This window comes from Apium graveolens, chromosome 6, assembly GCF_009905375.1.
Source record: "Apium graveolens cultivar Ventura chromosome 6, ASM990537v1, whole genome shotgun sequence".
Classification (NCBI taxonomy): domain Eukaryota; kingdom Viridiplantae; phylum Streptophyta; class Magnoliopsida; order Apiales; family Apiaceae; genus Apium; species Apium graveolens.
Genome location: NC_133652.1, coordinates 141,486,918 through 141,502,011, shown reverse-complemented (window position 1 = coordinate 141,502,011; position 15,094 = coordinate 141,486,918). Strand labels below are relative to the sequence as shown.

At 35.3% G+C, this 15,094-nt stretch overlaps 1 protein-coding gene across 1 annotated transcript; it reads left to right on the top strand.

Moving 5' to 3' along the window:
- Positions 1–386: 386 nt before the first annotated feature.
- On the top strand, positions 387–13,634 carry LOC141665496 (protein FAR1-RELATED SEQUENCE 5-like). The gene is made up of 6 exons (XM_074471483.1): positions 387–412; positions 12,090–12,236; positions 12,368–12,925; positions 13,025–13,145; positions 13,206–13,301; positions 13,536–13,634. Exons 1-6 carry the CDS (start codon positions 387–389, stop codon positions 13,632–13,634), a joined length of 1,047 nt encoding a protein of 348 aa, XP_074327584.1.
- Positions 13,635–15,094: the final 1,460 nt, after the last annotated feature.

Sequence of the window (15,094 nt, the reverse complement as noted above, 5' to 3'; positions counted from 1 at the left end):
CCAAAATCTCCAGTTGCCTCACGTACTCTTGTACTGTCAGAAGACAATCTTCTTCAAGTTCTGAAGATAGTGTTTATGTTGATACTCCACCTCCCATTTTAGGAAATGAGGCACTTATTGAGAAGTTTGTTGAGCAAGCTGCTCCTATTCCTTAGGAAGATACTCACAGAGGTGTGGAGTAGACCAAGAAGTGGGATGAAGCTGCTTTCATTCAAAGCTCTAAAGTTCTGTCAGAGCACATTGCTAAGGCTGATGAGCTGATGACAAGTTCTGATTTCAAGACACAACTCAAAGTCATAGCTCTAAGTGTCAAGTCTCTTCAAGGTCAACACTCTTCAACTCATGAAAAGGTTGACAAACTTCTTGAAAAAGCTGAAAAGCTAGATATGGAGACCAAACTTGATAAGAAGAGGTTTATTCAGACCTATTTCTGAAAAAGTTGAAGCAATTGAGAAGATTCAGGAGAAGCAACATGCCCAAATTACTGAGGTCCTGCAGAATCAAGCTTCTCAAAAAGCTCAATTGGATTAAATCCAATATTCAGTTGAACTTCTTCTCTCTCTCCTACTACCTGATGATGCCAAAAAGGGGGAGAAGGTAAGTAAGTCCAAATGCTCAATCACTCAGATACTGAAGAAGAAGGATGACAAAGGTGATGACCAGGGAAACTCTGATAAGAGTAGAGGTCTTGAAAAAGATCAAGGTCAAGGGCAAAGCAGCAAGTTTTCTTCAAGGAAACTAAATATTGATGCAAGCAAATCTTCTACTCAAAAGAAGACAAGTTCTGAAGCTTCTCAGACTCAAAATCTGATAGCAAGTACTGTTAAACAAAATCTGATATCAAGTTCTGATAAGCAAAGTCTGATGACAAAGCCTGATGTTCTGATACAAGGTGGAAGTCAAGACTCTTAGAAGTTTTTGCAAACTCTGAAGCTAAAGGGGAAGCAGACTACAGTCTACTACAAAGATCCCAAGATTCAGACACTTGATGAAGAGATTGCTAGAAGATTATTTCTGAAGCATAATCCTGGAATGGATTTAGAAAATCTCAAGGAGGAAGAAGTTAGATTTAAAGTGGAAAAGACAAATCTAAAGCCAAAAGCTTCTGTTGCAAAGAAACCTCCAAGGCCTAAGGAAAAAGGCATTATGATCAAGAAGAAGTCAAATACTGAGGCATCAAAGCCCAAGACTAGATCACAGACTGAGATTGATCGCAAAGACAAAGGGAAGGGAAAAGTTGATGAACCAACCAAGCCACTGGAGATGAAAATTCCTCAAATCCTGATGAAACCAGTGTGCAAAATAGTTCAAATTACTGATGATACTCTTGCTGAAGATGAAACTGTCCAAAATCTGAAATGAAGGAAGATTTCTGAAGAATCAAAGACAACCTCTGACAAAGCTCAAGTTGTTCAGAGTGAAGAACTGCAAACTACAACAGAAACAACAAGTTCTGATAAATTCATCAAGACAGCAACCTTTGACAGTGCTCAAGTTGATTTAGACAAGATGAAAGTAGCTGATAAAAAAAAACTTCTATGGAAAAATGTCAAACCATCAGATCCAAAGAAAATCCAATTGCTGTCTGATTTCATGACTATTGGGTTAAATGCTAGAGAACCAAGAGACATGGCTAGACTAGGTTCTGATGAAGCTAAAATCAAGACATGAGTTGAAGTTTCTACTGGAGATCCAAATTTGGTAACTGACAAACCTCTTGAAGATGTTTCACAGAAACACATTGATAAGGTTATCTCTCTTCAAGTGGTACTGGATGCTCATGACAAGCACAATGTCAAAGAAAATCTGATTCTATTTCTTAAAGATGGAAGGACATATCAGATGTCAGAATCAGATGTGCTAAACAAATCACTGAAAGAACTTCAATTCTTTAATTATCTTTTAGAGATAAAGTCTGATATTACCAGGAGATGGTCAAAGTTTATAATAAAGACCATAAGAGATAAAGCTAAAATTTCTGGTTCAAGGGTTACATAATTCATTCCTGATATTGTTGAAGATGATGGAAGTGAAATTCCAATGAAGAAGGATTCTGCTAAACTTGAAGTGATTCTGAAAGAGAAATGTCTATGTTATAATGAAGATTCTTCTCATCCAAGGGTAATAAGACTGGATGATGGTTTAGAAAGAAACCATATTTATGCTCTAAGGACTGTAATCTATCAGATTGGAAGTCAGGGTGAAGAGATGAAGCAAGTCAAGACTACACTATCTCAAGTCTTGAGGAATAAAGAAGAAAAGATGATATCAAACTTTGTCAAGAATCATTTTGATTACATATTGACTCAGTGAGATTGGTAAAAGCTACAAGGACTGTAAGTTGTAGTTAGTTATCTAGTTAAACTCTTATTTGCATTTATACTTAAATGTTTTTGACATCATCAAATCTATTAACTTGTATATTTTGCATAATTTACAAGTTGGGGGAGATTGTTAAATATATTTGAGATGTCATGTCTAATATCATTTGTGTTTAGTTTTCAGAACTTAACAACAGGACATATCATGACTTACAAAAATCATGACTTACTGAAGTCAGAACTTAATATCAGAACTTAAGGTCATATTAGAACTTAAGTGCGGGAAGATTTTTAGTTAAGGAATGAAGCTGATTTACAGGAGAAGATCGAGACTAAAATAAAAGAAGATATGCATGGAAAAAGTTAGAATACTGGAAGACTTGTAGAAGCTATCTGATTGATATATTTTAGGAGACAGAATTATATTCCATATCAATTAGAATATATCTTGTAACTGTGTACTATATAAACACAAACTTAGGGTTTGCACTATAAATGTTATTATTATCGAGAAGATTATACATTGTAACCTAGCAGCTCTTAGTGATATTTGTTCATCACTGAGAGAGAACAACAGTTCATATTGTAACAGAGTTTATTGAATATACTTGATCTTTGTTACATACTTATGTTAAATCGATTTGATTGTATAAACACTGTATTCAACCCCCTTCTACAGTGTTGTGTGACCTAAAAATTAGAGATTCCTGATCCCCTTCCTCAGCTTCATTAGTATCCTCAGATGGAGGTTGTGCCATACGCCTTCCTACTCTCATTTTCTTTGATCTCCTGAATGGTGGAGAAACATGATCTGCATCAGAATTTGCTGATCTTTTCCTTTTTTGAATTTCAGACCCTTCAGCTTCTATTGTCACAGGTTCTGATGCATGAACCTGAACTTGCTCCTCTTCATCATCAGACTCATCCCTTAGAATCATCCTTCTTCTCCTTGGTGGAGATTTAGGAACATATTTTGCCCTTGTACATTTTACAACTGACACTTTTTGGGAAGTACCAGAGTTTGGTTTGGTAGAAGGTGCTGATGGTTGAGGTTGAGAAGATTGTGCAGGTTGGAAATAAGTTCTGATGGTTGGCTGTGGTTGTGAGGCTTGAGCTGGTTAAGCATTTGTTGAAGGTGCAGAGGGAGGTTGAGATTGTACTGGTGCTATATCAGGTTATATGGAACTGTATGTGTGAGGATCAGCATTTACTAAGAATTGTTTAATTGATTGATGAATTTGGAGGGGTCTTAGTGTAGTCTTCTTTTTATCAGTAGATAATAAGTCAGTGGAAGCCCTTTTGTGTAGCTTAAAGGGTTCAATTGTCTCACTATAGTTTTGTGGTGTATCAGGACAACAGAAAGTAAAAATAAGTTGACAAAATCTAGCAAAATAGACTATATTCTATCTTCTTTCATCCTATCACCAATACACCCTAAAACATCACTTGTTTAATCAATATGTGTTTGATTCAAAAGGGAATAGCCGATTTGCTGACTCATTATGGGTATAACATCAAATTTTGAGCACTTGTTGGTGAAAGCTTTTGTAATACAGTTAAAGAAAAAGCTCCACTCCCTCCTGATATGGGGTCTCTTCAATTGTCCCGGCTTTGCCAAAGACTTTTCATAGCCCATACTTTCCATGATTTGTTGAAGAGCTGGCCCCTCAACTGTTGAATTGAAAGTGCAATCTTCTAGCAAATGTAGTGCTTGTCGAACAGTTGACAAAATCACCACATGCTCATCCTCCCATGTTGTAAAGATAATATTTGGGGACCCAGCTTTTCCACCATCATCATAAACACCAGCCCTCCAAAACTCCAGTATTTGCTTGCCTGAGAGTACCTGGGGTTGGGTCAGTGCATAGCCTATTTCACTTCGAGCAAGAAAGTCTTGAACGAAATGAAGTTCTAAAGGAGCCTCGTCCTTAGAAAGAATAGCCATGTAGTTATTAGGAACAAACTTGGCTCCATCATAGATTAGATCTTTGGGTGCCATTTCTGTAAAGAAATAAGTGAGAAAATGTGTGTTCACAAGGTCTTTGTTAAAATGCCTGTAAGAAAAAGCTTCAGAGAATATTAGAGAGTGAGAGAGAGAATAAGAGAGTTTAGAAAATAAAAGATAGTAGGTAAAAGATTGTAAAATATTTTAACTCTCTTATTTATACACTCCATATGACAACGGTCAATTTTGTGAAGCAGAACAGTCTTTTTACACCTGGCAGCATGGAAACAGTCAAAAAGTAATGGGTGGGCACGGTAAACGTGCAGTAATTATTGCTCACATACTGTTCTCAAAACACACACGGAACCCATAAACTAAATGATTATCACTGTTTTTATCTCACTTAATTATTTTCTAACAAAATATAACTGTTACAGTAAATACTAAAAATAAGCCAAGTAATTAAATAATGCCACGTAAGCATCAGAGTTTCCATTAGGATTTTCATCACAACTTGACTATTATCAGAATTTAACGATCATCAGAACATGGCTTCTGTACTCAAAAAGTGAATGACTGTATCTGTAATTCTTCACACAAATACTGACTGGTTTCTTTAAAGTTTAATCATCAGAACTTCCATCAAAACTTGTCCTCAGAATTTATGCAAATAATACTTAACTGTTTGTCAAAAACAACTTAATCACCACAGTAATTTTTATCATTCATATGGAGTGAGAGTGTGTGCATTTGCAAATGATCAGAAAATGATTAAAGTCTGATAAACTTCAGTATATCTTAAAAATAAGGCCTAACTCAGAAACATGCTTAAAATCTGTCTATAATTGTGATGTCTACTATAGAATAAATTTATGCAAGAGTCCACCTCAACTGTTTATGCTCATTTTATGTATCTTTTGACATTCTTTTTACAGTGGCTTCTCAGTGTAAATGAGTCACAACTGCTATCAGAATGCTATTATCAAAGTATTTCTCCAGTAGTCAGAGAATGTGAAAAGTCATTAAGAAAAAATTATTTGCTTTTCTAATGCATATGACTTAATACCAGCAATGCACTTGGGTCTTCCCTATCACATATTTACTTTGGATCTCAAAGGAGTACCTACCTTCAATTTTTTTCTTTTATTTTCTTCAGATAAGTGAGGCTTATCAAGCATGTTGTTCATCCTTAAGATTTACTGACATCATAATTTGACATATAAGAAGCAATATTCTAGTTTGTGACTTAGTAATAAGATACACAAAGTAAATTTCACTAAGATCAAAATCAGAATTTGCTTGTGTTATTGATTTCCACATAAACAACTAATTCAAACATGGGATATATAGTTTTTTAAAGACTACTAAGTCAGCATCTAACAAATAATCCTCATTGGAGTGAATAGTCACAGAACATTCAAAAATACTATCAGAGTATACAGTAACACATAATATAACAATCAGTATTTAATATATTACAATTTAAGCACAGATTACATAGAGATAAGACAATCTGTAAACATTGATCATAAAGTTTGATGCATGAGAACAAAAACTAAACAGATTTTGAGAAAGAACCTGAAACCATTCCAAGTTCATTTACCAGATATGTAGTTTATTTTACTTTATTATTTTTTTAACAGTTATTTTTTAGATAGTATAAAAGCTTATTTCATTTCAATCGCTTTTCTTTTATCATTCTCAATTCAACTGCTCTAATTTCATTTTCTCTCAAAGCACTTACTCTCTTTCTCTTCAAGCTCTTATTCTCTAACAATGACACCTGTTGTAAAGATTATGTCTCAAACTGGGTTCATTTATGAGAAGAACAATTTCACTGCAATAGTGAACAAGGGTATTCAGCAATCTGGTGACTATCACAAGATGATGGACTTTGTGAAGAATTGCAAGCTCAACTATGTCATGCTGGAATCACCCGCAATCTTCTGTGAAGTTGTTGAAGAGATGTGGACCACTGCTACCTACAACTCAACATATAAGACAATCACACTCACCATTAAAGGTAAAGAGTTATGTATCAATAGTGATGTTATAAAAGCATGTTTCAAGATTCCTGATAACACTGTGACCTCACCACACACTGACACTGATATAATCAATATGATTAATTCCATGAACTATGCTCTTTCTACCTCTAAGTTAAGTGACATTAGGAGAATGGGTCTTAGGAAAGAATGGAGTTTTATATGTGATGTTGTGACAAAGGTCTTTTCAGGTAAAGTCAGTAATTTTGATTCAGTCAATATCTCAATGCTTAACATGCTCTAAATGCTAGTTACAGATAAATTCTATAATTTCAGTGACCTTGTCTTGTTTGAGTTAGGCTTTAAATTATGAGAGGCTAATAAAAGAAGTAAAAATATGTATTATGCTAGATTCTTTATGATGTTAGCTAACCACCTCTGTGAAGAGATTGTGCTCGAGAACCCTAACAACAAACTAGATTGTTGTGTTCAAGAGAGAAGACTCATTGCAGATTTGAACTGGGCCAATCATCACAAGGATGTGCCATTGTTCTATTTTCCTGTAATGCTGGCACCTCAGGTAAGTGAGGTAAGTTCATCTATCCCTACCACTATTCCAACCTCAACAATTTCTTTGAGTTCCATTGTGGCTATGACAACTGTGTCAATGACCCAACAGTTGCCTACCTAAGCTACCAAAACTGCAAAAATTTTCAAACCCAAATCAAAGAAAGTCCCCTCTAGTATCTTTCAAAAGATGTCAGTTGCAAAATCCACTAAAACCAAAGAGGGGAGTGTAAAGGAGGGCAAGAAAGGTGAGGGAAGGGGTGAACATAAAATAAACCCTAAGGATAAGGATGGAGAGTTGAGTGGATCCCAGCCTAGCCACACTACAGTTTCCCAACAAACTACAGTGCTTAAAAAGGATAAAAGCTCATTTCTAGCTGCATCCTCCCAAAAGGATGTAGTTATTGAACAAAGCTCTCAACCAAGAGCACAGGCCAAGAGGGTTAGAGACACAAGCTCACCCCAAACTTATGCCAGAAAGAAGAAGTCTAAAACCCTTGGGGATGCACATGGTACACACACTGTGCAAACTGGTGCAAAAGACACAGTCACTGCACCTTCACAAATTCAGTTTGATTTGACTCCAATAAATATGGAGTCACAGCCAAAATCTCTAGTTATAGAAGCATCTCAAACACCAAACTCACCAACAAATTCTCTGGATGTGGATATGATGAACACATCAATCCCTGATTCCCCTTCTTTAACTCTGTTGGGGAAGCCAAAATCTAGTGCAAGTGAGAATCATCTTTTAGATGATTTGTTGGCTCACTTGCCAATTGTTTCAAGAACTGTTGTATCATCTGTGCGCAAAATATCTTCAATCAGCACAGAGTCAATAATAGTTTCTATTCCCAATTCATTCATTTCTACTCTCTCGACGGATATTACTCATCCGTCGAGTAGTGATTGTATCCCGACGGATAAGCTTAACAGCAGTTATCCGTCGGATAGAAAAATCACCCACTCGATGGATATCACTCATTCGTCGAGTATCTCTGCACAGCTTCAAACTTCATTTATTTCAAGTGCAGAAGATTTAGTGGTTGTACAGTCATTCTTAGGATTGAGAGAGAAGAGTGTTTTGAGTGAAAGTCTGGGTTGCTCCCAGGAAAAAGGAGAGGAAATGAGTGAAACTATGCAATCCATTTCTTTAGGATTGGCAAAAGAGAGTGAGTGAAGTCCCACCTTAGATGGTGAAGGTGAGGGTGTGAGGGTGGGAAGCCAGGGTGAGACCCTGATGCAACAAAAGAGAGAAAATGAGAGAAATACAGGTACTGGAGCTATAAGGATAGATGTCATTGCTAGTGAGTCAATAAATGTCCAGAATGCAGACAGGGAGGGACTATCTCGGCATCTTAAAGCTGTTATAGATTCCACCTCCCTTGATGCTGAGGCATTTACTCACCTTGTTCCAGCTTATCAACTTCTAGCTGAACAGGGCAATGACAATGCAGAAAGGATGCTGAATTTGGTGCATACCACACAGTCTATGATGAGAGCTAAGGATGCCATCACAACTTTGCCTTCTACAGCTGGTGATGTGGACTATGAGACTGGTGGATCAGCTGATTTCTTTAGTGATGGGAGTGGGGATAGTGAAGATGAGGCAATGGACATAGGGGGAGAAGTAGGTTCAAGTTCAAGATCAGGTATGCCATCATGGGCATTTTCAAAGCACTGTGATGAGCACTACTTCATGACAACCCTGATCCAGCTAATCAATCAGACAAATACTGCTCTTCAAACCACTACTAATGCCAGCACCAAGAAGCTCCTTCAGGCACATCTAGCCTCCCTGCAACTTCAACAAATCCAAGGCTTCCAACATGCTAGGGATGTAAACACCATGAAGAATGATATTGAGGAGATGAAGAAGGCCATTTCAGACAAAATGGATTCTAAACTTCCAGAGGCTATAATGCTTGACATCAAGAGGCAATTAAGGAAAAATTCTGATCTGTCAACCAAGATAGATGCCTTGGACAGAAGAATATCAGCCATGGAAGCATCTTTAATAGCCATTCATCTTCATCAAGCTCAATAGACAAATTTACTTCAAAAATTGGTGGCTGCTTAAAACCCCCTCCTCCAATCAACTTGATGATAACAAAAAGGGGGAGAAAGGACCAGGTGAGGGGGAGAGACTTCAGATTCAGATCAGTAAAGTAATTGTGCCTTCAATTACTATTTCAAAGCCACCAGTTACAGACAGTATAGATCTGATCAATGCAGCAGCAGCCAACATAAGGGCAGCTGATAAGGAGAAGTTGAGTGTAGTCAACTGGGAGAAGATTGATGAGGAAATACAAAAGAAGTTTGAACTTGTCAAGGAGCCAGTTAAGTCAGCCATCCATCACTCTGAAGTCAAGTAAATTAGTGTGGATGAGATGAGCATGAACTATCTGGAAAGAGGACAGCCATCCTGCATCAAATCTCCAAAGGCTGAAACAATTCTGAAACCAAGGGTAAACTACTCAAAATCATCATTGAAGAACCCTTTGGATACTGTGTATGAGACACCTAAGCCTGATGAAAAGAATCTTCTGTCAAGATCAATTGCTTTCTACAAAGATCCAGCTTCAAAAAGAAGAATTACTAAAAATTTTAAGAATGGGAAAGAAATTTGTGTGGTGGCTGGACATCCTCAATTTGCTCAAGCAAAGAGAGAAGAAAAGGCTAGATTGAAGCAGGAAAAGGAGCAAGCTGCTCTGGATGCTAAAAAGACTAAACAAAAGAAAGAGCAAATTGTTATCTTGGCAAAGCTACATGCTGTAAATTCATCACAACAAATTCCTTCTCAGCCATCTGAAGTTATTGAATCAAAGAAGCAAGTTAAACAACAGAAGAAATCTCCAAGAATCAAGGAATTGGCTAAAAGAACTAAAAGGAAACTGGACATTGTTGATAAAGAATTGGAGAATCAATTTCCAAAGGAATACACTCCAACTACAACTCAAGCATCAAAACCCTCTGTGGTATTTGAAGATATCAAAGTGGTGGATCCTTACAGGAACATCCATGGTGAACCTATTGTGCCTAAGGATGAACCAGTAGAATGGGAGAACATACCAATTCCTGACTTCTATTTGCCAATCCTTAACAAGCCAAAGAGAACAAAGTCAAGAGCAGTCAAGAAAGTGAAGTTGTCACCTCTCAAATCCAAATCTCTAGTCAAAGCTCATTCTAAAATCAATAAGGGAGATTACATGTACTTGTGTGACATCAAAGAATTTTCTGATCTAAACCTCTATCTAGATGAAATAGATGAAGTGAGAGGAATTGATGCATACAGAAACCTACGTGAAAGATTAGTGTTCAAGTACAAAGGAGGAAAGGAGATTCAGTGGCCACTTCACAGGATCCTTTAAGAAAGCCAAGCTATACTGATTAAAGTTTATTCATCCTTCAAGAAGAACTTTGGGTTCAATATTACTACAAGAAGATTGGTACTGAAGAAGATTGAAGAACTAAGGAGTGTTAGAGCTAAAGATGCACTCCCAAAGACTCTAATTATCCCCTACACAGGGAGAATAGTGCATCTAAGGCCCTACTGGCTGATGGAGTTCATGGATGACAAAGGAGTGAGAAGATTTTTCAGATTAGAAGACTAATTGAGCATCTCCAGCAATAAGACTCTTTTGGAAATGCAAGGAAAGTTAAATCTCTCAGAATCTGATGAACTGGAATTCCACAGGCAGCTCCAAAATCAGATTGAGGAAAATAACAGAAAGCTTGGAAAGAGATCCAGACCTTCAAGGAACTAGATAAATCTGCTCAGGCTAGAAGAGCATCTTAAAAATGACTGTGAGCAAAACTTTGTACATTTTGTTAATTGAAGCACTTTTCAGTAATATCTACTTTCTTTTAAAGTTGTATTTTTAAGATGTTTTGTTATCATCAAGTGTCTCTTAATTTATGGCTACAATTCCAGTAGACATAAATTGGGGGAGATTGTTGTGTATATGTTGTGTACTTGATGATTTCATGAACAAAACATCTTGGTAGATTTTACTTAGTGAAATTTTGTAGCACTCGACGGATAAGGTTCATAGTCCCGACGGATGACTCAATATAGTCCCGACGGATGATGACTTATTATCCATCGAGTGAGTAGCTTATGTAACAATAAGTCTGTAGCACATTTCTACATTCACATTGTTTAGAATCTGTAGTAGTGCTTAAGTCATGTTGACTTTAGTTAGATATGCAGAATAGGTTGATTAATTGTACATAGATGATGTCTTGTAATTCTGCATAAGTGAAATGAAGTCAAGTGCCTGATTGCTACCCGACGGATAAACTACAATGAATTCGACGGATGATCAATATGTCGACGGATGATCAATATCTTGACGGATGATCAATAACTCGACGGATGATCAATAACCCGACGGATAAAGAATTCAAATATCTGTTGACAGTGACAACACAGTCACATGCGCCGAGTGGATGCAAATGGAATATGGTAGCCTATTCAACTAGGTTTTCGAGAACAAAGAAGCATTGCCATTTCCATGCTATTATGAAGATATTCAAAGATGTTGGAATAGAGTAATGAAGTAGCATTGTAATAGACTAGAAAGTTTTGTTTTATTATCCTGTCTCATTACTTTGTAATATTGGTAATATATAAACCAAGAAGTAGCAACTAAGGAACAATTGAATCTGAGAAACAAGCAGAGAAACATTTGTAAGAAGAATTCTTAGCATTTCTCTGTACTCTAAGTTGTTCAATACTTGTAAGCAGATGTAAGCATTTTACACACAGGGTTCTCTCGATATATAATATATATCTCTGGTGGAATCATTCAAATCCACCAGAAAGTTTTTAAAGACTCTTGTTTTTAATTACTTGTGTTTTGATTCGTTTAAGTAACTATTCCGCATTGTGCTAATCAATTCACACTTATATATATATTCGAGTTAGAATATTTTTATTTCGAGAAAAAGTTTCAAGAATTCCATTCAACCCCCTTCTATAATTCTTGTCATATTGTTAAGGGACTAACAGATAATGGTCAAATAGAAATCAACCCTAAAATAAAAATTAGAAACCCATCCTAGCCATCCATTACTTTCTTATAACTTTAAATCTTAGCCACTCATTTAATTTTAATAAAAAATATAAAAGATAGAGATTCTGTTTACTAAAATTCATAACCGGTTTTTAGTTTCTCTCTCTTCGTCTCTCTCTCTCTTGTTCTTCCGTTTCTTTCTCCATCTTTCTCCAATTTTTTAGTTTTAATCCATTAAACATTGTTCATCTAGTGGCAGTGATGTTGGTATCAGTGTTGTTACTGATGTTTCTTCAACAGAAAGTGAAAGTAGTTCGAGAAATTATACTAAATCTCCTGGTGGTAATAGGTATTATATACCTACTTGTGTTGTTGAGAATGACGTGCCTTACACTAACAGGTTTTTGAGAGTATAAATCAAGGTTATTAGTTTTATAATACTTATGCTCGTTTGGGGGGTTTTAGCGTTCACAAAACAACTGAAAAGTTAGATGATGCCAGTACTATTTTGTTGAAATATTTTGTTTGTAGTTGTGAATGGTTCAATAATCCTAAGGATGATCCAAAAGTTCTGAAGAAGAGACGTTTTATTACTCGTAGGTGTGGATGTAAAGCAAAGATGGTTTTGAAGTATATGGTTCTGAATAAATATTTTGTGTACTGCTTTGTTGCGCATCACAATCATCCTTTGACATGTGAAAAAGGTCGTCATTTTTTGCGATCTAGTCGTGAGATGACTACTAGTTTGAGGAATATCTGTTATAATGGTGCAAAGGTGAATATTGGTGTTAGTAAGTTATTTAGTTTTGCCAAGGAAATGTATGGTGGATATGCTAATGTTGGTGCTTCGCTGCAAGATTTTTGGAACTTCAATAGGGATTTGAAATTGTTTATTGGTAATAAGGATGCGCAGATGATGATTGACAATTTCAAACATATCCATGATAAATCTAAATCTTTCTATTATGCATATGATGTTGATTCTGATGGTCGTCTCACAAAGCTATTTTGGGCTGATTCTATTGGTCGTAGGAATTTTGAATCGTATGGTAATGCAATATCATTTGATGCAATATTTGATACAAATAGGTACTTGACATCTATTTACTCTAATTGTATACTATGTTTTTCTTTATTTTTTCTATTTAGTTTTTAATTCTTTTCTATTTTTTAATATTTATTTTCCAGGTATAATTTAATTTTTGCACCATTCACTAGCGTTGACAAACACGACAAATGTATAACTTTTGCATCATGTCTTCTTTCACATGAGAGTGTTGCTGAATACAGTTGGGCTTTTGGCCATCTTGTAAAGGAAATGGGAAGGAATCCTATTTTGTTTATTACTGATTAATGTCCTGCTATGAAGGTGTCTGTGCGTGATGTATTTTCTGATGTTAACGGTCTTGTTCGTAGTAAGCATCGTTTATGCATATGGCATATTATGGAGAAATTCCCAGTTAAGGTATTATAGTGCCATTTATAAGTGATTAGGAAAATATTTTTTAGTTATTAATTTGATATTTATTAGTGATTAAAATAAATGTTTTAGTGAATTTTTATATTCCTATGTGTTTTTTCATGTATCATTGTTCTTCCTTGTTATTAATAAATGTGACATTTATTAATGATTAAAATAATTGTTCCTTGTATTTTTTATTGTGTTTTATTAATGATATTTTTTTTATTTTTTTAATAGCTTGGTAATCGATTATGCAAGGAGACAGACTTCATGGAGAAAATGAAAACTTATATCTGGTCATCTATTATTGAAACTGAAGAGTTTGAGAGTGGATGAGAGAGAGTTATAAAGGAATTTAATTTAGAAAATAATAAGTGGTTGCAATATATGTATGCTCTAAAGGCTTCATGGATTCCTGCATTTTTTAGAAATGAACCAATATTTGGGTTGCTAAGAACTACTTCAAGATCTGAGAGTGAAAACTCATTTTTTGGGCAGTTTAATAAATAAGGAGATACGTTATGTGAATTTTGGTTGCATTTTGAGAGTGCAATGGACAAGCAAAGGAATGAGATAGTTAGACTGGATCATGAGTCAAAGTCAAGTCTTCCTACGACATTGTCAAAGTGGTTTATAGAAGATGATGCAGTCACTTTGTATACATGTACTATTTTTTTATAAAATTCAGGATGAAATCCTTGCTTCTTGTTTGGAAATGCAAATTAAGCATATGAGTGAAGAAGTTGATGGTGTTACTCATTTTGAAATCAGAGATGTGAGGGTAAAAGACAAACTTATTAAGGTTAATCTCTTTTACTATTATGTTTCTTTTCATCTTTTATTAGTGATTATTTTTTATTTTTTAATGATTGGATGTGTTTGTTTTAGTGATTTTTAGTTGTATAATTAGTGATTATAATGTGTTCATTATATTTTATGCATGTTTATGTTAGTATGAACCATGTTATGTGTTCTTGCAAGAAATTTGTGATGTGTGGTATTGTTTGCAGATATGCATTTTGTGGTTTGAAACAAATTGGGGTTACCAAATTTCCAAGAATCATTGTTCTCAATCATTGGATGCAAACTGCTGATAGTGGAACTTCATCGAATTTAGATGTGGTAACCAGTGATTATTTTGAGATGGAACAAGTATCTTTAAAACTGAACACAATTTAGTTTGATTTTCTCCAAACAGTTGACAAGGCTGGGTAGAAATGGATAGGTTTGAGCATGTACACAACAGTATAAAGAAGTTAAATACAGAGTTGGATGCTTATGATGGATCTATTGTCAGTTTTACGAAAAAGGATCATATTGATGTAATGGTCGGTCAGCAACCTGAAGGAGAAGTGAACATTCTTCCACCTAATGTTTGTAAGAACAAAGGAAACTACTTTAAGAGGCTGATGAGTGGTAGGGAAAAAACAATTAACAAATCGAAGAAAAGGACTCGGAAGTATGCACTACGTGGCGCAACAACTCATGATGCAAGAAAATATATAAAAAGTAAGAAAGCCAGGGTTGAATAAAATTGATTGTGCTACTGTTCAGCCAATTTAAAATTTTGATATATAGATTTTTGAACTTTTTATGGGACGAGTTTATATTTTTTGATTGTTATAAAAGTACTTGTTGAAAGAGATGTGTCCTAAGTCCAATCATGTATGATGATTTAGGAATAACTTTTATGTAATATGTTTTGATTTCATTGATATTAATAAAAGACTTGTTTTGGTTTTATTGCGGGCTTTATTTATTTAAGTGTTTAAATAAGATATACCATAGTTTAGAGT

Excerpts from the sequence above, each read along its gene's own strand:
- LOC141665496 (XM_074471483.1), top strand. The coding sequence starts at position 387 with ATGGAGACCAAACTTGATAAGAAGAG. Across the intron at positions 413-12,089 it reads ACCAAACTTGATAAGAAGAG|TGGCAGTGATGTTGGTATCA; the intron begins GTTTATTCAGAC and ends TTGTTCATCTAG. Across the intron at positions 12,237-12,367 it reads GACGTGCCTTACACTAACAG|TTGTGAATGGTTCAATAATC; the intron begins GTTTTTGAGAGT and ends TTTTGTTTGTAG.